The sequence below is a fragment of the Canis lupus genome, chromosome 1, assembly GCF_003254725.2.
Source record: "Canis lupus dingo isolate Sandy chromosome 1, ASM325472v2, whole genome shotgun sequence".
NCBI classification, from domain to species: domain Eukaryota; kingdom Metazoa; phylum Chordata; class Mammalia; order Carnivora; family Canidae; genus Canis; species Canis lupus.
In genome coordinates, this window is record NC_064243.1 from 97,216,101 (window position 1) to 97,237,686 (window position 21,586).

The following is a 21,586-nucleotide window of genomic DNA, read 5'->3' on the forward strand; positions in this document are numbered from 1 at the left end:
AGGACTCTCTTTGCCTCCTCTCCTCAGGGCACACCCTGTACATAGTAGTTGCTCAGCAAATGCGTGCTCCGGGGAGCTGCCCTGCACAGACCTCATGTCTGGCTCATTTGTGTACCGCGGGATAGCCTCTCCTCCCTCAGAACCTTTTTGGTTTTATGATACTAACTGTAGAAGCTAAGAATAACACTCAGAAGACCAAATTTCTTTTGATAACATTCTGACCTGCTTTGGAAGAAGGATGTTGACCCGTGGCCATGCTTGGCCAGGTCTGGGCCTGTGCCAGGACCATGGCCTTGAAGGGAACACCAATACATATCAAGGTCCTGCTTTATCGAATGGAATCCTCACCAAATATACAGGAGAGGAGTGTGTCATCGATACCTGTCATACCTATCACACCGTTAGGATGCATCCACCAGGAGGGCACTGCCCATCAGAGGTTCAAGATGACCTGTTCGTGTTTTGCACAGTTTTGCTCGTTTGAGGGGAACTAGGTGACCCCCGCTGCGGGGGGCCTACTGTCTACACTCAACTGCACAGCAGATGTTTTCCCTGGGGACATGCACATGTGCTCTGTGGGTTACAGAATCCTGAATAATGTGACAAAAGGATCTCTCTTCCTGCCCCCTTCAGGGAAGCCATCAGCCGTGTCTGTGAAGCCGTCCCTGGCACCAAGGGAGCCTTCAGGAAGAGAAAGGTACTGTTCCTGTGTCTCCTCCCCGCGTGGCACCTTTTGTCACCCCCCACCCGTCAGGATCCCCTTTCACTGCCTGACTCTCTGCGCTTTTAAAACAATAAGAGCGTAGGGTCCTTCTGCCATGTGATGGGCAGGACAGTTGTCACTGGCCGACCCAAGTCAGCTCTCTGGTTGCACCCCCAGTAACTAAACCTGCAGACAGTGATGGGAATAGACACAATCGACAGGACAGGAGCCCTTCTCAGCCTTTACGGGCATTAATTCACTTCAGTAGAATAGCTGCTGTGACAGATGCCCTGTGCTGGTAGATTAAAAAAATTTTTTTTAAAGATCTTATTTATTTATTCATGAGAGACACAGAGAGAGAGGCAGAGACACAGGCAGGGGGAGAAGTAGGCTCCATGCAGGGAGCCCAATGTGGGACTTGATCCTGGGACCCTGGGATCACACAACCTGAGCCAAAGGCAGATGCTCAACCACGGAGTCACCCAGGTGCCCCTGTGCTGGCAGATTTAACCAGCGGCTCTCGGGGTCAGAGTAAGAAGCACCAGATCTGTGGCGTGTGTGCCCCTCCTGGCTGATTTCAAGCTGTGACGTGACATCCCTGAAGACATGCGGTGGCAGGTCATTGCACAGCGTCCCCACCTGGCAAGTGCAGGGGACACAAGAGGCCAGAACAATGCAGATGAGCATTAATGTAGCAGAAACAGCTAGAAAGTGACAAGCTTTGAGTATTTATTGTTTTTTAATTGTAATTTATTTAACTGTACATTTAAGTAGTTTTTCATAGCAGCCACTTTTAAAGCCCAGCTCATAAAATTCCTACAAACTTAATAATTGTCTCTCATTAGCTGGTACAGTCCATTCCAGAATGCCATGGGCATCCCTGTTTTACAGATGGTGTAAGCTGAGGCACAGAGATAGAAGCCACAGTGTGCATAGGTGGTGGGCTGAGCTCAAGACCAGGTCACTCAACCTTTTCACCTGGCAGGGAGAAATATGGATTAAGAGAAAGCTCAGGAAAACTCTCCGGTTAAAAAAGTCTAGCAGGTATATAACTAATACCCACCCTCAGGACCATCTAGGCCCAGACTCCATCCTGGGGGCATCTCTGAGGTCTCCAAGTCTGTCCTGACACTGAGGTTTGCAGGCAGGGTGCATGCTTGTCCCTGCTACTCACAGAGTTGTGGGTGGGTTTTGTCATCATAGCTTGGGGACATCGGGGAAGCCACGGGGCTACTGGGGCTACTGGGTTCCTGGCAGAGAACTTTGGATCTTGAATCTCACATATGTTAACAGGGAGGGAGTCTGAGGATAGGGCTAGGGGAGTGTCTCAGAGTCAGTGAAGGTAGGGAAAGTAAGACCAAGTAAAACAGATTTCTGGGTCCCCCCCCCCTTAGAACTTAATCAGAATTTTGGAGGGTGATTAAAATGCTTTGTCAGGAGATTAAAAAAGGACCTAGCATTAATTAGCATATCAAACAGGGCACATTCTAATCTGAAAGGGAAGGATGGTCAGTGAGTGGGGCCTGGACCCTGGACTAGGAAGCAGGTGCCTAAGGCACCTGCGGGAAGGTGCTCAGTAGGAAAGCACAGTCCATGGGGCCGTGCAAAGGACCTTGAGTTTATCTGGGCCAGGTGGCACGTCCTGAGCTGGCTCTGGGCCCAGCAGGGGCTAATGACCATCTGTGAGCACTGGCTGGAGGATGTTCCAGCCACAGGCCTTGTGTCCCACCCCACAAGTGAGTGGGGGTGAGTGGCCTCCAGACTCCAGAGGATGCTGGACCCCTCTGCTCTGGCCCTAAAGGGTTTAACTCCCGGTGGGATGAAGCCGGTTTCTGAGCCTGGCAGCTGTGGACTCCGGTCTGTGGCACTTTCCCAGGCTTATGGGGGACATGGGACGTGGCCCCATGGGAGCCACCTGGACACAGACATCCTGCGAGTGTCCTCATCCCGCTGTGTGCACAGCTGCCTCTGCGTGTTTCAGAGCGTGTGTGTTAGTGTCGGATCCCGCCTCCCAGCTCCTCCGTGGCATCATCTCTGCCACATGCCTAGTGAGGGCGGGGAGATGGAGGTTTGGGGGTGTGGCAGATGACCGGGGGAGCACTGGAGAGGAGAGGCCGCGATGATGTGAACCAAAAGCTAACATGGCTTCTGCTTGATTCCACAGCCTCCCAGCAAAATGCTCTCCAGCATCTTGGGCAAGAGCAACCTCCAGTTTGCGGGGATGAGCATCTCCCTGACCATATCCACCGCCAGCCTGAACCTGCGGACGCCGGACTCCAAGCAGGTGTGTAGGCGCCCCGCCCCGCCCCGCCCCGCCCCGCCCCGCCCCGAGCTCCGCCCCCACGGGTGTGCTGGGCCGGGGGGAGCACGTTCGTCTCAAATCTCTGCTCGCCTGCAAACTTGGGCCCCTTTGAAGGGTCGCCCATGGAGTGGTAGATGGAATTGGTTTTCTTAAATTCTGCTATAAATTGCCTTTTCCTTGAGGATAACAGGTGAAGTGTCCGATCTACGTGCAGTGTCAGGGCAGGTGCCTGTGTTTGGCACGGGCTCCTCGTTCTTGTCTTTTCACGCCCCCTTTCCTAGGCCGAGCCCGAGCTGCCAAGGCCCTCATGCTGCAGGACGGCCGAGGGAGGCAGGTCCCCTTGCCCCGAATCATGTGCCTCTGTCCCTTATCACATGATGTATGGCTGCTCCCATGTTTCTAGGGACCCTCAGACCGTGGCCCTCAGTTCTGTGGGAATATCTCCTAGTCCCCCCTTCTCCCTCATTCCTCTTCTAAAAAAGACTCAGGAAGAGCAGAAGGGGCGCAGCCATCCTGGGATTGGGGGGCTGGTTGGCTGTGTCAGGTCCTCACTGTTGCGGAGGATGGGTGTGGGGCTGGGCTCAGGGGCAGGAGGGCGCCTTCCAGGACGCCAGGGGCACATGTCCCAGCCACATCCCGTGGCTCTTCTGTAGTGGAGCGCACACCCAGCTGTTGCAGATTTGGAGCAGCCCCACTGAGAGAGGAGGAGCCCCCTGAACCCTCCCTCAGATGGAAACACCTGCTTGCACCTATTTGACCCTGCTTGCTCCCCATTTAGTTCCCATCTTACCTGAGGGGCCGCAACCACCGCAGACTGACAGTCACGCATTGTGGTGACCAAATATGATTTCCAATTGTTTTCCTCTAAGTCACAACACCCGCTTCAATTTCCAAACCGTAGTATTAGAGCTGCCTTACAAGCACAAATCCACACCTTTTAGAAGTTGATCCTCCTTCGGGGATTGATGGTGCTCGCCACCCTCCTGGTGGCCCCCTGCCCCGGGGACTGGAGGCGGGAGGATTCCGGAAGGCTCCACGTGGGGCAGTGGGCAGTCGGATCCAGGGCGACCTCCTTGTGTCTATCCATCTACACGCTCAGGTCTTTCTAGATCCCAAGTGCTTCTTGCAAATGCCAACAACCAAAGCAGGCATTTTAAACTGTCTTGTTTTCTCCTACGGCTCAGTCCTAGTCTTGCTTTGAGCGGGAAGGCCCTGGGATGGTGGGGTGTCGCCTCCCTAACTCCCCACTGCCTGCACCGAGGGCCTGAGGCGCCCCGCAGAGCTGAACCTGGTGGCCTTGGGGTGCGGGCAGGACCACTGTTTACAGCCCCAGAATTTACTTCACTGTCATTACATTCTCTTCAAAATGGTAAAAATAGCACGGAAACCTTACGTAGCTTTTTAAATTTAGGGCAGCTCCTAATTCACTCAGTGTCTGCTGAATCCCGCTGCAGCCTGCAGTTGATAAGGCTCATGGAAATTTCCCAGTTCGAAATTAACTCAGAAGGTCCTCGCTGGCCTTTGAATTGATAAAATTGATTACGAGAGCGCCCGGGGTGGCCCCCATCTCTGGCGGGCTTTCTGATTAGCACGCACCCTGGATTCACGTGGGGAACACACTTCCCTCTGCACTGGCTGTGGGTCTGTCTCTGCTGAAGACCGCGTGTGTCTTTGGGAGCGGACGTGCGTTGTGTGGGGAGACACACTCCTTGTCAGAGCTGCGACGGTGGCCACGGCACTGCCCGCTATAGTGCCGGGGTCTTGGGGTCCCCGTCTGACGAGCGGGTGCCCAGAGCTCCTCCCTCCCGGGTGCGATCAGACCCAGGTGCCGCGGTCCTGGCTTGCGGCTGGGGCATCAGGAAGGGCCCCCCAGAGGGGACCGCTGCCATGACCGACCTCAAGGTCGTGTCCGTAGGGCCCACCTTACCCATCCCGGGGGCCTGGCCCCTGTGCTGCGCGCCGACAGCTGGTGCTGGGAGCCGCGGGGCGGGGCGGGGCGTGACGGTGTCTCTCTCGTTCTGGGCCCGCAGATCATCGCGAACCACCACATGCAGTCCATCTCCTTCGCCTCCGGGGGAGACCCGGTAAGTGCCAAGTGCCGCGGCTTGCTCTCCTCGCGCTGCCCGGGCTTCCCGAGAAGGGCTGGGGGCGCGGGGCGCCTCTTGCCCGCGGGCGGGGAGGTACTGGGATCCCAAGCCCCAGCCCACAGGCCCCTCTGGACCGCCCTTCGGGTTCAGTTCCTTAGCCCCAAACTGGCAAAAGTCCCTGGAGTGTGGGCTTTGTGAGGTGCTCGTGGGGCGGCTCCCCAGCTTCAGCTCCCTGGCCGGCCAGGCCCTGCGCTTTTCCTTCCCGCTGTTGGGCCTCTGATTTCGTCCCTGGGGTCTACTGGAGGGCCGCGGGTTTACTGGATCTGGTTTATTCATAGATATTTGGAATTAGAATCTTTCTCCCCAAATTCAATGCTGTAGTCTTACTGGTTTGCTTTGCCAGCAGAGAAGGAGAGAGAGAGACAGAGAGGGAGGGAGAACAGAAGAGAATGTTCTATTTTTGCGTTGCTTCTTTCAAGAAGGTGGGGTCACAAGGAAATCTGCTCCCTACGCTTGGTCAGCAGCACCACAGACAGTGTCCACGTCATCAGAAAGCTGCCCTCTCCCTCCTCCCTCACTCCCTCCTCCCCCTCCCTATCTTCCTCCTTCCTCATCTCCCTCCTCCCTCCCCCATCTCCCTCCTCTCTCACCTCCCTCCTCCCCCTCCCTGCCGCCCACCTGCCTCATCTCCATCCTCTCCTTCCTCCCCTTCCCTTCTCCCTTCCCCCTTCTTCCCTCTTTCCCTCCTCCCCTTCTCTCTCCTCCCCTTCCCCTCCTCCTCCTTTCTCCTTTCTCCCATCCCCCTCTCCCTCCTCCCCCTCCCTGCCTCTCTCCTCCCCCTCCCCATCTTCTTCTTCCCCTTCCTGTCTCTCTCCCTCCTTCTTCTCCTCCTCCCTCCTCTCCGTCCTCCTCCTCCCCCAGAGTCAGACACACACACACACATCCCTACACACTGTAACTGCTGCTCACTGTCCCCGGCCAGTCCTCTGAAGCAACCCAGGCAAGAAATTGTCTTGAGGGAAGAGGAGCCAGTCAGCCCTTCCCAAAGCAAAGGGGATGAAAGTACCACCCCTGGAGACTTATCATACCATGTCTCATTGGCCCCAGGTTTTCACCGATCTAGGGGAATTTTTAAAAATTCTGACAACAAAATGAGTATTTTCTTGGAGCTAAATTTACTCAAAAAGCAAAATTGTCCTGACAAGATGCCCCTTTGCTGCTAAATAGTCTCCTATAATGAGAGCATGGAGGTTTAGAAGTGGTGTTTTATTACGTAGGAGTTGACAGGTCCAGGGCAGCCCAGGTGATCAGTGCCTGAGACCTTGTCTGGGTCTGGCTGGGGAGGGAGTATTTCCCATGCCCTGTGTTTATCCCACTTCTGCCCACATACACCTTTCCTCCCCTGCTCCCCCACCTGGGGAACGGCTGCTGGCTCATGCAGAGCCAGATGGAGGGGGCAGTTCCCACTGCTGGCTCTCATCTCCACATTTCCAAAGGACAGTACAGTCATGGCCAGGCATCTCGGCTGCAGACACCCTGAGCCTGCCATCCCCGCCCCAGCGGCTGCAGCCCCTGGGGAGATGTCATACAGGCAAGACCCTTGGGCCAGGAGATGTCATGCTTGGCAAGACCCTTGGGCCCAGGGCACTGGCAGGAGAAGGATTTGGCCGCCTTGCATGCAGTTCTTTGCCCTCAAACCCCCGCCTGATTGACAGAGGATGACGGAGCACCATCTGTGCACCCCTCAGGACCCACCTGACTCACGCTGTCTCTCGTAGTTAGGGGCTCATCCTCAAATCTCCACCGTGGTTTTTCCTCTTTCTCTTCCTCTCTGCTCCCTTTACTTTCTCTCCAACCCCTTCATTTTTTAGGTTTTATTGTAAAGTGAAAGAGCTCATTGAGACACACATTTAGAAAGTGGGAGTCTGCCACAATCAAAGCCATCTGTGGTGCGTTTCTGAGGATGTGGAGGGACAGGTGTGCCCGTTCTCCACCTGCACCGCACCTGCACACGTATCTGTCCTCATGCCATCCCCTGTGTTTGCATCGGCCCTAATCGACTTGCAGGGGCCCTAACGACTGGCTCAATATGATGCTTGGCACCATAGTTTCTGAAATATGGGAGGTGACCCAGCTTGAAAAATAAAAGGAAGGAATAGAACACACCTGTAACAACAGATTCTTCCAAGAACTTGTCTCAAACCTCAGCTAATGCTGATAGGATGAGTGGGTATACAGCAAAGAAAAACTCTGGAAACCAAATACGTTGACGTGTGTTAAAATTATTTTATTCTCCAGGATGCACATGGGTCTGTGAGCTGCTTTCAAATGTCCTCAACACCTTGTCATTAAAAAAAAAAAAAAAAGGAAGCATTCAGTGACCCTTAAAGAAATTCATGACTTTTTAATATTTTCTTCTGAGCTTTTTTTTGACACAGAAAATGTCAGGATACCAGGGTGGGGAGGGAACTCTGTTACTTTCCATTTTAACCAGTCCAAATGCATATTTGCATTTGCATAAGTTCCCATTCCATACTGATTTGTGACCAGGATAATTGGTAGATGTTTAAATAACACTAACAATTCCAGGCTGTATGCCTTATTCTGCCACTAAGTGTGTATCCACTTACTGCTTTGTGCCTTGGTTTACTCAGTAAGAAAATGGCATTTTGAAATATCAAAGAAGATAGACTGGAAAACACTGTTAATCCAGCCACTCCCCCCAAGAGATGCACTGTTATTTTAATCTACTGTCATTAACAGTGCTCCAAGTTCCCCCAGGGAAGTGCCAGAGTGCTGGCCAGGCTCAGAAGGTCTAGGGGAGTGGGAACAGCGATGGAACAGTCACAGGACAGGCACCAGCAGCCCCGTGTCTGGAGCTCGGAGTGTTCCATGTGTGGCTGTGTGATGTCTAGAACAGTGTTTTGAATAGCAATACACTCCCGCAGTGAGCCAGAAAATGATCAGTATTAACATGAGAAGAGCTCTGCCTTGGCTCAGCCATTAAGCATCCAAGGGACAGGACACGTGGGACACAAGTCACATCCCTTGCCTGGCCTTCCTTCCCCAGAGCAGCATTTCTCAGACTGCAATAAGAAAGTAAAAAGAAGAACTGCCTTGCCTATGAGCTGATGCATAATGATTTTGTTACCCAAATAGGCACAAAAATCAGTCAAGTATAGACTCCTTAGGTTTATGCTTCTTGTTGAACACTAAACCCCAGTCAAATTCAAACATTTACTACTGATAAACACAGTAAAGCCAGTAACATTCAAAGTAACGTTAATTTCCTGTGATGGATGGTTTTGCCGATGCTGGATTTCCACTCTCGGCATGACTCTAGAAGCAGCCACCACAGTACAGGATCCTTCAAGGTCAGCATCTCTCCACTACCCCGGGTGCCTGGATGACTCAGTACTTCCACTAATTTATTCTATTCAAGCCAGCACTTCAGTGATACATCATTATGTACAAATGTGACATTAATTGCTTGAGTTGGGGCAAAAGCATCTAGTCTGAGTGTTCTTTTTTTCTCTAATTCTTTAAAAACCTGGCACCCTTAAAATTGGAGACCCAATAGACAACCTTGACGCTGACATCACATGCAGAACTGACACCACAGTGGTTGTTCAGATGGTTCTGGATATTCTTGCATTAATTTTTAAGATTATCATGGCAAAGAAAACAGATTTAAAAAAAATTCTGGTGACATCTCAAACATATCTGCCCGGCCCCAGGGTTTGTGGATCACAAACTGAGAGACATGAGTGCTATCATAGGACACTTCCAACGCTGTCATCTCCTGAATCCATGGAGAGCATTTGTGACCACAAGCGGCAGTTGGCTTCAGATCCTGACCAGATCTTCCTTGATGGAAATGACCGGTGGCTGGGTTGATGGTCTGTGCTCTACACCCTTCCCAGCTCAGTCTGAAAAGACTAGTGGATAGTGGCCTGAATAGGAGGATGGAACAGCATAGGTGGGTACATGCAGGAGGGGCCCCGGGTAGCAGCCCATCATGTCAGAAGCCTCTGGAGAGCCCTGGCTGTGGGCTCTGGGAATCGGCATATGGACAAGTACCCTGCAACTGGCACCACTAGCCATAGGTGCTCATAACCAGTGCACACCCCCACGCTCGTTGTCCTCCCCACTCCTGTTGGGGGGTTTTCCTGGAGCACTGCAGAGAGAGAAAGAGAGAGAGAGAAAGAGAGAGAGAGAGAGAGAGAGAGAAGAGGGGGGAGGTGTCTTGGGCATGGAGAGAAGTAGAGGAACACATGACACAGCATCTTTCAGATGCTGAACACACCAGGAGCTCGTCAATAACCCTGGAGCCTTCCAAGCAGTGACATTTGGGAAGTAGCTGCAAGAATGGGGTGAGCCTTCACCAGTTGCCTCCCTGAGATTTCTTTGAATATTGAAAATGTCAACTTTACGGGGAGGTCTTCCCTGCTTTCAAGAATGAAGATAATTATTGATTCCTCTGCTGGTTTAGAAACTAAAATCCACGTGGCGGCCCCACCCACTTCTGAGGGCAGAGTTTCCTCCATGCACTGATTAGATGAGGAGGCAGCCAAGTGGACTAGTGTGTCACCTGTAACTGCCAGATTACTACATGGAGCCCACATGTTTAAAACGTCTTAAAAGGATTAAAATGACTGCTTACGTCTGAGAAGAAAAGAACTGTGATGTCTCATCCATCTTTGCAACCAACCTTTGAACATTCACTTCTGGTTTCCTCATGGCCTCTGCACCAGCAGCACTGCATCACTGGGAAGCTTGTCAGAAATGCTCATTTGGGGGCCTCACATCGGACCCACAGAATCAGAAGCCCGGAGGTGGGGCCCTGCCATCTGCTTCCACAAGCCCCGCGAGGGATGCCGGCACCAGCTCAGGTGGAGGGCCGCTGTTAGGCAGAGTGGAGGGCAGTGGCTGCAGCCTCCACTCTCAGGACCATCTTCCTCATATGCAGTCTACTTAGGTCAGATTGTCTGGGAGTTGGGCTTCCGACCTCCGTGTTGTTAGCGCCCCTCAGGGGGGTCCAACATGCAGAGAACGGGGTGCACCTCACATCTCTGCTGCCCGGGGTTCAGGCACAGACAGCAGTGTCAGCGCCAGTGCGAGCTGGCTGTGGATGCAGAACCCCAGGCCTGGCCGGTGACCTGCTGAGTCTGAATCTTCCATTTGGGTGACTACTGCCCATGGTGGTTGGAGGAAGGCCACCTCTCTGGGAGCGTTTGACTCCTGAGCTGGTGTGTGTGCTGTGCGTCTGGCTGTGCCGACTCACCTGTCATTAGTGATGTGGATGTCTCATTTCTCTTTGACAGGACACAACAGACTATGTGGCATACGTAGCGAAGGACCCTGTTAATCGCAGAGGTAAGCAATGCTTGACTTACACTCTCTTGCTCGCAGGCAGACAGGCTTAATGCTGGACACCAGATGTTGCTCATCATCTCGGCTCCCTTCGCTGACCGGAGCACGTGTCCTGTCGTGTTGTTAATGGTAATTGAGGTTTGCAGGCAGTCAAGTGTGGCAGCAGACTCCGCCGGGTTAGGAGACGCTGGACGACTGTGAGCTTCAAACACACACCTGTGCGCACCTGGCCGTAGCTTGGCACACCTGGTCCACAGTCACAGCACCCACTCGGGTCCTGAGGGTGGCCTGGGTCCCACCTGGAACCCTGCACATAGCGCACCTGTCCCGCTGTCCAGCTCCAGCTTCACTGCCAACTCCACTGCCTGGCACAGCCTTGCAGCTCAGCTCACCTGCCAACCCCCTCATGCCCTACAATGCTGCCAGGGCCTCAGACGTAGGCTGGATGGGGCCTCTGAGGCCTTCAAGGACTTTCCATCCCCGTGGATCCTTTCCTACTCGATCCTACCTCCATGCCCCCCCACCCCATTCTGTAAGTGCCAATGGCCTGGGTGGGCACACTGACCACAGGTGCGCGACCCTTGAATACCCTTGAATATGGGCGCTTCCCACAGTCCCAACTTAGAACTCGTGGATGGAGTTGCCATCGCCTTGGGGGGGGTGTATAGCAATCTAGAGCCGCACTTATGCCTCCTCCCACCCTCCATCCCAGGTACCAACTGTTAACATCTTCTAGTTTGCTTTACAGAACTTTTTATCTACATACATATACATATGTTCTCTTCTGTTAAAATTCCAATGCAAATGAGATCTTAGCATTATGTTTTGGCCCCCTCCCCCTTACCATCTCTTGGATGCGTTTCCAAGGCAGGCAGGCAGCAGGGAACAGGTAACTGTCGGTGATGTGGTGAGGTGAGCTTCATCCGCCAGGTGAACTGAGTCCCAGGGGTCAGTCTGTGCACAGATGTCCCTGCCTTGCTGTGCGGCCCCTCTCGGGGGGCATTTGCAGAGAGGTTAGATGGTTCAGAGGTCAGTGAACCTTGCAGATCACCACCCAGTCTGGCTATAAAAATTTGCATTCCCGTGTTAGTGCGTGAGGATGATTTTCCACCCAGCATCCTCCTGCCCCGGGTTGGTACTCGGGGCTGTGGCGGGGCTGCCTGCCTTCCACGCCATCAGAGAAGACAAGAGCTTTCTGTGTCAGCCTTATTTGCCCCCAGGTGCACGGGTGTCTGGGGGGCGAGGTGAGGTGAATGTCCTGGATTATCCTGGCCACATCCTTACTCCTGAACCAGAGGTGGGGCGATTGGGAAGCTTTGAGCCTAGACAGGAGGGGGGCACGGACGGTCCTGATGAGCCAAGGACCATCCGCAACAGCCCTTGCTGACATCCGGAGCCCAGCAACTCCCCACCTTGCAGCAACTTTCCTGTAGAAGCTGCAGAGAAGCAGGGCTTGGCCTGGGTGAGAACGGCAGATGAGAGGCTCCCCACTAGCCTGTTCTCCCCGTGGGAGGCTGCCTCAGGTTTGCTAGGGCTCCTGCGTACAAGGCCACAGGCTGTGAGCCCCTCCTGTAGAGGGCACCCTTCCTGCCTCTCCAGCTCCTGGTATCCCGGCTTGTGGCCACTTGGCTCCAGGGTCTTTCTTCACAGGGCCTTCTGCCTCGAGCGGGTGCCTGTCTGCACTGGGGCACCTGTGATACTGGGTTAGGGCCCCCCACCTCCCAGCCTGACCTCATCTCCCTGGTGGTTAAGTCCCTGCCAATCTGACGGGTGTGAAGTTACTTTCTAAGCGTTTAGCCAGTCTGCCTCTGGGGCCGGGAAGCGGCACCCGCCTGGTCTGTACAGGGGAGCTGGAGCCCGGAGCTCTTGCCAGTCTCTGATGTAAAAGTCCCAGCAATGCGGGGCCTGCAGACGCCCCAGAGGACAGGCTGCCATTGGCTGGAAACTGTGTTGAGGTTGGGGGCCTGCGCCTCTCTGGTGAGAGTTCACCAGTGTCGCTGCTCCTTCCAAGGAGCCCACGAGGTGCCGGAGCGTGGGGATGTGGCTGTGGCATCTGCAGGCTCTGCTGCCCTCCCCTATCTGCCCATCAGCCCATTAGGCAGCATGCACCCGCAGCCCTGCCCCTTCCAGGTGTGCCAGGAACTGCCTTAGAGGGCCGGTTCCAGGTGTCTGGGTCCCTGCTGTTTGGACTAGCAGGGCCCCACAGATGGGTCGGGAGGCACCCTCTGTCCTTCCCTCACCATGGCTGCTTTTCAGAACGAAGGGAAGCTCCTTCCCCACTCTACTCTTCTCCAAAATGCCACCGGGCAGCATCCTTGGCTGGGGCCAACCAGGGGGTGCAGGGGGCATGTGTGACTGGAAGCGGTCAGGTGGGAACCACCGTGTCTGCCTCCCTCCTGCTTAGACTCCTGCCTCCTTACCAGCTGGAGAGACACGTCCCCTCCTACCGCTCCCTGCGCAGCCCCACACCTCCAGCAGCTGTGTAATATGGGCTTGCTCTGTGCCTCCAGGGTTGATGTTTAATAAAAACCAATCCCGGGATGCCTGGGTGGCTCAGCGGTTAAGCGCCTGCCTTCGGCCCAGGGCGTGATCCTGGAATCCCGGGATCGAGTCCCACATCGGGCTCCCTCCATGGAGCCTGCTTCTCTCTCTGCCTGTATCTCTGCCTCTCTCTCTGTCTCATGAATAAATAAATAAAAAATCTTTAAAAAAATAAAATAAAAACCAATCCCAACAATAAAATTATAGAAATAATCAATAATAAAAATGCAGCTGGGCATCGGTCTTCTTGGGACACACCTCTCGGCCATCCTTAGTGTTCCCAAGGGCGTGCACTGTGATCGGGAGCTGAAATACAGCCACGTGGCTTTTCCCAGGACATGCTTTTCCCCATGTCCTCCGTGGGCTCTCCTCCAGCCTGGGGGGGACAGGAAGCTGAGGACCCCCGGGCCTGGCAGCAGCCATCCCAGTGAGCTGCATGGCCCGGCTGGCTTTGTGCAGCCAGAGGACGGTTTGGTGGTGTCACGGGTGTGGGGACAGCTCCCCTTGTGGAAGTGCCTCCTCCCGCCGCCTGCCCACTCCCGCCACACCTCTAGGGGGCCCCCCTGAAATACAGTGACGTCCTAGCCATTGTTGGGAGCCACATGGAGGGTGACACTGGCACTGGCACCTCTCTCGGCGGACAATACCTTTACCCCGTTACGACAAGACCATGCTATGCAGGTCACACAGGGTGGGCTGGGACTCTGGCGGCCCTCCCCCCCCAACCAGGACGAGTGTCTGGGAGGAGACATCCTACTCTCTCGTGGAGTGGGGACCCGCCCTCTGCCTCTGATCCTTCTTTTTTCTGGCGGTTCATACCAATTCTGCCTCAGCCATGCTGCCGGCCAGGGTGCCCTCCAGGGCTGGCGGGGGCCTGTCACAGAGTGGCTAAGAGTTGCTCCAGGCCCCCGAGGGGCCCTCATCGGGCCACTGACCCCCCGCCCCCCAGCTTTGATCTGCTCTTTAACACAGGCTGCTTTTCTGAGAACCTGCACGAGTAGCCTATGTCACATGGGAGCAGGTGCAGGTGGCATGTGGTGGGAGCCCCCGGTGAATTAATAACCCCTTTAAATTCATCTTTGGTGTCTTTGAGTTGCGACACTCAGTGAGGACACTTGACTCCCACTGGGAAGTAAGCAAACAACCCCCTCTGCATCCACGGGGTAGCTTAGGCCTCACTCCACAAGAGCTGGGTTAGGTGGGTTCTCTAGGCCCCCGGGGCCTTGGGGGGGCTCATTTCTTGCTATGATCCAGTTCAGATGTCGCCGATGTTCCCATCAAACAGTTTACGGATAAATGGGTGTTTCCTTCCAAACCCTGCTTCTCTCTGCTGGGCTCTGAGCTGGTATTTTATAGACTGTTAAGAAATTGTTAAGAGCAATCAATTTGAAATTAAAAATGTTAAAATGCATTTACAAATACAACCATTAGTTTTAGACAGCCGTTGAGAGGTGCATCCCCATGGCAACAGTTTGCATCTGTGGCACTGCTGGGACAGCCGGTGAGGGACACGCACCCCACCACCCCCTGCTCCCTGCCCCTCCCCACTGTGACCTCACCGTGGGGAAGGGCTCCCACGGAGGAGCCTGCTGGCCCCCCGGTCTCTAATGGGGCCTGTGCTGCTTGTGCTCACAGCTTGCCACATTCTGGAGTGCTGCGACGGGCTGGCTCAGGACGTCATCGGCTCCATCGGACAGGCCTTCGAACTCCGGTTTAAGCAGTATTTGCAGTGTCCTTCCAAGGTCCCCGCATTCCACGACCGGTGAGTTGCACTGTGACACCATTTGCATGGCCTTTCTGTGTTTTACAGCCTTTCCTCTCAAAATCGCTCGAGAGGAGAAAACCACGACATGGCCTCCATGGGGTGTGGGTCTGGACAGACATGGTCATTACAGGGCTCCCAGCTTGGAGGCACCTGGTGAGGCCGGGCTGAGGCCCAAGAGACCCACAGATGGAGGCCAACATATGGGCGATGCTCTGAATGTTTAGGAAAACATTTTCCAGAAACTATAGGGACGGTAGCCAAGGTTACACAAATGTGTTGTAAAATGTTTGGTGCTGTTTCTCTGCAACCAGGTGAAGCTCCCATGTGTCTCCTCCTTGGGTCTGCATGGGGCAGGTGCGGCATGTCCCTTGTCTTTGCCATCATGGGTAGCACAGTCATGACTTGGGGCCTCTCCATGATATCCTGAGGTGCGTGGCCTAGGGACTCAGGGCCTCCTGTGGCCTGGGTACGCATGCCCCACAAGACGTGTTTTTATACTCTTTATACACACCCATTTATCCGTAAACTGCATATACTGTATATAACTCTATGAATCGTATGTAACATTGTATACACTGTAATCATAAGTTCTAAAGTTTGTTCACTTATTCTCCTGCCACTTTTAAGTTTTATATAGAATGGGACATAGTCATTAAAAAGAGTAGTTGGTATAGGTGTATTACCAAAATAATTCTCAAAAATCTTAATTGGAGTGAAGCAGGATAGGAAACATTTATGGAAGTTTTAAAACCAAATAAACGTTGTGTTTATGGATAAATGTGTGTGTATATGAAGACTATAAAAATGTAAGAATATTGCATCCCTACTGTACAGGACCTGAGGACCGGGTGGTGATGGATGAGATTTAACTGTATTTGTCAGGTGTGTCTCCTCCCTGACATTTCATAATGAAAATATTCCAATAGAGCACCTCGGTGGCTCAGCAGTTGAGCATCAGCCTCTGGCTCAGGGCGTGATTCTGGGTCCTGGGATCGAGTCCCACATTGGGCTCCCCGCAGGACGCCTGCTTCTCCCTTTGCCTGTGTCTCTGCCTCTGTGTGTGTGTGTCTCTCATGAATAAATAAAATCTTAAAAAAAAGAGAAAGAAAATATTCCAATGTACAGAAAGAATTTTCCAGTGAACACCTGTATATACACCTTCTAGATTCCACCATTCACATTTTACTGTTAACTTGACATATCTATCCATCCAATGTAAGTCTGACAAATTTTGTTTCTTAAAAAAAAAAAGACACAAGCAGAGGAAAATGTTCACACTTGTTTAATCTCCGTGGTGGAGGCATATCTTTTATATTAATTACTATACTTTTCTGTACTTTTGAAATGTTACATAATAGTCAAATAAATATATTTAAAAATATGTACAAAAATGAGTGGGGGAGTTATGCAAACTGCCATACTTTCCTGGGAATGTACTTAAGGTAGGAATTTTCTATATAATTTTTTCTATCATTAAGTTTGAAAGAAAGAAAAGAAAGAAAAAGTTTAGGGAAAGAAAATGAAGTAGACAGGATCTTATCTGTCAAGAAAGACTTCAACTCCAAATGCAAGTATGGGCATAAAATTTCTATTTTTAAAAAAATATTTTCTTTATTTGAGACCAGAAAGAGAGAGAGCACGAGCAGAGAGAGGGGCAGAGGGAGAAGCAGACTCCCCGCTGAGCAGGGAGCCCTATGCAGGACTCTATCCCAAGACCCTGAGATCATGACCTGAGATGAAGGCGGGTGCTTCACCGACTGAGCCCCCCAGGTGCCCAATGGATAACATTTCTAAAGCAGAGCAGGAATGAGGGGACTCGCCTGATGTCCCTGTCGTCTTGTGTGAGAAGCTACTTGTCACGTTCACTGAGCAGGTCTGAGAGCATGGGAGCAGGTGGGGACACTATGTTCTAGCTGGGGACAGCCAGGCCCATGAAAGGACCCTCCATGCCTCCCTGCCCTGTTCCAGGACCCTGACTCTGGGGGATGCTGGCTGGTTTTCCTCCTGAAATGCCGAGATCCAGACACCAGCAACACAGGAGCTTCTATTTGTGGGGAGTTCCCCTTGGGTCTTCTACACACTCCCTCAGGCCATGTCTCTCCACCTTGGTAACTAATAGCCAGAGGTATGAGAATTTGGTGCATCCAGCTCCTTGGTCCCCATGGCTTGGAGTGGAGATGTGGACAGCTGGGCGTGGAGGGAGTGTGGAGGTGTTAGGACCCCGCAGACGGCAGTGCCGTGTCTGCAGCCCACGATTCCTCTTTCCTTCCCTTGTCCCTGGTGAGGGGGCAGCTTTTCTTGTGAATTATTTCTTGTTCATTGTATTCATTGTTGGGAGAGAGACTCTGATTTGGATTCATCACCCATTTCCAACTGGAAATAAAAAATAGTACTCTTGGATGAATGGGGATTCTTTTTTGGTGTGGTCTGCTTTTCCTTGGAAGATTTTTTTTCTGTGAATTTTTCTTATGGAAATTTAAGGTCATTTTCAATGCAAAACCAGGGAAGACAATGACAATTCAAAAGTAGGTAATGCTCAATATTCTATTTTTTAAAATTAATATGTAATTCATTTAAGATCAAATTTATTCTTATAAAGCATATAATTCAGTGATACTTAGTATGTTCAGAAATTATACAAGGATCGCCACTGCCTCGGTCCAGCACATGTTCATCACTTCATTCCCATCACTAGTTACCACTCATTTTCTCCCCCTTCTCCCCAGGCAACCATTCATCTACTTTATGTCTTCATGGATTTGCCAGTTTGGGGCATTTCGTATAAATGGAATCCTAGTCTGTGAGTGGTTTCTTTCACTAAGGAGAATGTTTTCCAGATTTATCCAGGTGGTCACATATACTAGTGCAGCATCCTTTTTAGGGCTCACTAACATTCCGTCGTACAGCTATACCACCTTTTGTATATCCATTCATCCTTTTATTAACATTGTGGTGTTCCCACCCTTTAGCTCGGGTGCATAATGCTGCTGTGAAGATGTGTACAGTCCTTGTGTGGACACAGGCTTCAGCACTCTTGGGTAAATACTCGGGTGTGCACTTGCTGGACCATGTGGTAACTTTATGCTAACCTTTTTGAGAAACTGCCAAAGTGGTTGTAGCATTTTATATTTCTACCAGTGATGTGTGAGGGTTCCAATTTCTCTGCATCCTCGCCGACGTGTATTATTGCCCATCATTTTGATTACAGCTACCCTACCCCACACTGAGTGTGATTTTCACTAGCATTCCCCCAATGACTAATGATTAAGCATATTTTCATGTGCTTATTGTCTATTTCTATATCTTCTTTGGAGAAATGCCTGCCCAAATTTTTAGCCCATTTATTGATGTAGGAGTTCTTCTTAAATTCTGGATACTAGTCTCTTTCCAGATACATGATTAACAAATATTTTCTCCCGTTACGTGTGTTGTCTTTTGCCTTCTTGATAGTGTCCTTTAAAGTACAATGGTTTTTAATTTTTATGAAGTCCAGTTTGCTTATTATTTTTTTTGGTTACTTTTGCTTTTGGTGTCATGGGTAAGAAACCATTGCATAGTCCACAATAGCCAAAATATGAAAAGAACCTAGATATACATTGACAGATGACAGATAAAGAAGATACACACACACTGGAATATTACTCAGCCATCAAAAGAATGAAATCTTAAAAAAAAGAATGAAATCTTGACATTTGCAATGACATGGATGGAACTTATTATTCCATCAATGTTAAGCGAAATAGAGAAAAGACAAATATCATATGATCTCACTCATATGGAGAATTTAAGAAATAAAACAGAGGAACATGGGGAAGGGAGGGAAAAATAAAATAAGATAAAACCAGAGAGGGAGACAAACCATAAGAGACTTTCATCATAGGAAACAAACTGAGGGTCGCTGAGGGGGATAGTTGGGGAAATGGGGTAACTGGGTGATGGGCATGACGGAGGGCATGTGGTGTGATGAGCACTGGGCATTATATGCAACTGATGAATCACTAAATTCTACCCCTGAAACTAATAATACACTATATGTTAATTAATTGCATTTAAATAAGAAGTTTAAATTTAGGGGCTCCTGGGTGGCTCAGTGGTTGAGCATCTGCCTTTTACTCAGGGTGATCCTGGGGTCCTTGGATCGAGTCCCGCATCGGGCTTCCTGCAGAGAGTCTGCTTCTTCCTCTGCCTGTGTCTCTGCCTCTCTCTCATGAATAAATAAACTCTTAAAAAAAAAGAAATTTAAATTTAAAAAATGGAGGTAATTGGGAAAAAAAATGAGAAACCATTGCCTCATGCCAGGTCACAAAGATTTATACCTATGTTTTCTTTTTTTTTTTTTAAGATTTTATTTATTTATTCATGAGAGACAGAGAGAGAGAGAAAGAGAGAGAGAGGCAGAGACAGAAGCAGAGGGGGAAGCAGACTCCATGCAGGGAGCCTAACGTGGGACTCGATGCCCAGATCTGGGCAGAAGGCGGCGCTAAACCGCTGAGCCACCTGGGCTGCCCCCTATGTTTTCTTCTAAGTTTTACCTCAGTGCTTTTTATTTCTTCTTATTCTATAATATCCCTGGCTAGAATCTCGATCCAGTACCAGGCTGACTAGAAATAGAAAGAGGAGACATTCTTATGTTTGTGACCTTAGGGAGAAAGTACCACACCCAGTTTGTCACCTTAACCTTGTGGTTAGCTGTGGACTTTTCACAGATTGTGAAAATGTCCTTCTATTCAAGGTTTGTTGAGTGTCTTTGTCAAGCAAAGATGTTGGATTTTGTCAAATATTTTTTCTGTGTCTATTGAGGTATTTGGTGTTTGTTTTTACTCTGTTGATATGATACATTTCAATTGACTTTAAATGTTGAACCAACCTTGCATCGCTGAGATAAATCCCACTTAGTCACGGTGTATAGTTCGTTTTATATGTCACTGGATTTGGTTTGTGAGTATTTTGTTGAGGATTTTTTTTTCATTCATTTTCATCAGAGTTATTGGTCTGCAGCTTTCTTTTCTTGTAATATGTTTGTTTGGTTTTGGTATCAGGATAATACTGGCCTCATAGGTTGAGTTTGGAAATATTCCTCCCTTTTGTATTTTTCAGAAGAGTTGTAAAGAATTGCTATTAATTCTCCTTTAGATGTTTGATAGAATTTACCAGGAAGCCATGATTCTGAGCTTTTCTTGCAGTGTAGGATGTTTTAATTGTTACTAATTCAGTTTCTTTCCAGGTCTATTAAGATTTTCTATTTCTTCTTGAGTAAGTTTTGGTAGTCTGAGTCTTGGTAGGGATTTTTTCATTTCATCTAGATTGCCTAGCTGGTGTACAGTTACTTGTATTTTCTTGCATCTTGTCTTTTATGCTTACCTGTGTAGCTAACTTTGCCAGAATCCTCCATTTCTTTGTGTAGATATGTGTTTCTCTTTAGTGCTTGATTTCAGCCTGAAGTACCCCCTTTAGTATCTCTTATAGTGAAGATCTGCTACGATGAATTTTCTTTGTTCATCTGGTAATGTCTTAATTTTTGCTTCATTTTGGAAAGGTAGTTTTACTGGATATAGAGTTCTTGGTACACAGTACTTCTTTCTGTACATGGACTATGCCATCCCATGGTCTTCTGGCCTGTTATTTCTGATGAGAAATTAGCTTTAAATACTAGTGAAGATCCCTTGCACATGATGAGTGGCTTCTCTCTTGCTGCCTTCAAGAGTCCGTCTTTCTTTTTGGGTTTAAACAGTCTGATTATGACATTTGGGGTCTGAAGCTTTTTTCATTTACCCTATTTGGAGTGGTTTTTCTTTTTTTAGCTTCTTGGATGTGTAAATCAATGATCTTCATCAAATTTGACAAGTTTCTGGCCATGATGTCTTCTTGTGTTCTTTCTGCCCCTTTCCTTCCCTTTCTTCCTCTGGGACTCCCTCATGTATATGTTGGTTTGCTTAATGGGGTCCCATAAGTCTCTGAGGCTCTGTTCATTTTCCTTAGTTCTTCATTCTTTCTATTTCACTGATTTGAGAGTCCTAAGTGAGCTATCTTTAAATTCTGCCATTCTTTTTTTCTGTCATTTACACCTGTTTTGAGCTCCTCCATGAATTTTTTATTCTAGTTATTAACATTTTAAACTCTAGCCTTTTCCATTTGGTTATTTTATTTTATTTTTTAAAAAGATTTTATTTATTTGTTCATGAGAGACAGAGAGAGAGAGAGAGAGAGACAGAGACAGAGACATAGGAAGAGGGAGGAGTAGCAGACTCCATGCAGGGAGCCTGATGTGGGACTTGATCCCGGGACTGTGGGATCACACCCTGAGCTGAAGGCAAATGCTCAACTACTGAGCCACCCAGGCATCCCTCTATTTGGTTATATCAAAAATTACTTCTACCTCTATTTTGATATTCCCTATTTGGTGAGACCACAGTCTCATGTTTATTTTTTGTTGATGATTTCCTATATTCTCATGTCTAAAGTAGCTAATTTAAAATGTTTCATCAGTCCCGAATCTGAGTTTCCTTAGAAAAAGTTTCTGTTGATTGCCTTTTTTCTTGCTCATGAGCCGTGCTTTATTTCTTTGCATATTTCATAGTTTTTCATTGAAACTGGAAATTTTAACTACTATAGTGGCAAATCTTGAGAAGCTCCCCTCCTCAGGGTTTGTTGTTGCTACTGTTTGTTGTGGTTGTTTGTTCTAATGATTTTCTAAACTAATGGTGTAAAAATCTGTATTCTTTGGCATATATGACACTGATAACTCTGCTTGGTTCCCATATTAGTCAGCTAATGATTAGAGAGAGATTTCCTTCAATGCTTGGTGCCATTAAATC

At 49.8% G+C, this 21,586-nt stretch overlaps 1 protein-coding gene across 1 annotated transcript in view; it reads left to right on the top strand.

The window, feature by feature from the left end:
• The window catches only part of SHC3 (SHC adaptor protein 3), a 108,995-nt gene that overhangs the window by 55,335 nt on the left and 32,074 nt on the right, over positions 1–21,586 (top strand). Inside the window, exons 3-7 of the mRNA XM_025423594.3 lie at positions 634–697; positions 2,868–2,987; positions 5,036–5,089; positions 10,417–10,468; positions 14,642–14,768. Of these exons, the coding sequence (XP_025279379.1) occupies positions 634–697; positions 2,868–2,987; positions 5,036–5,089; positions 10,417–10,468; positions 14,642–14,768 (417 nt within the window). The remainder of the gene's footprint in view (positions 1–633; positions 698–2,867; positions 2,988–5,035; positions 5,090–10,416; positions 10,469–14,641; positions 14,769–21,586) is intronic.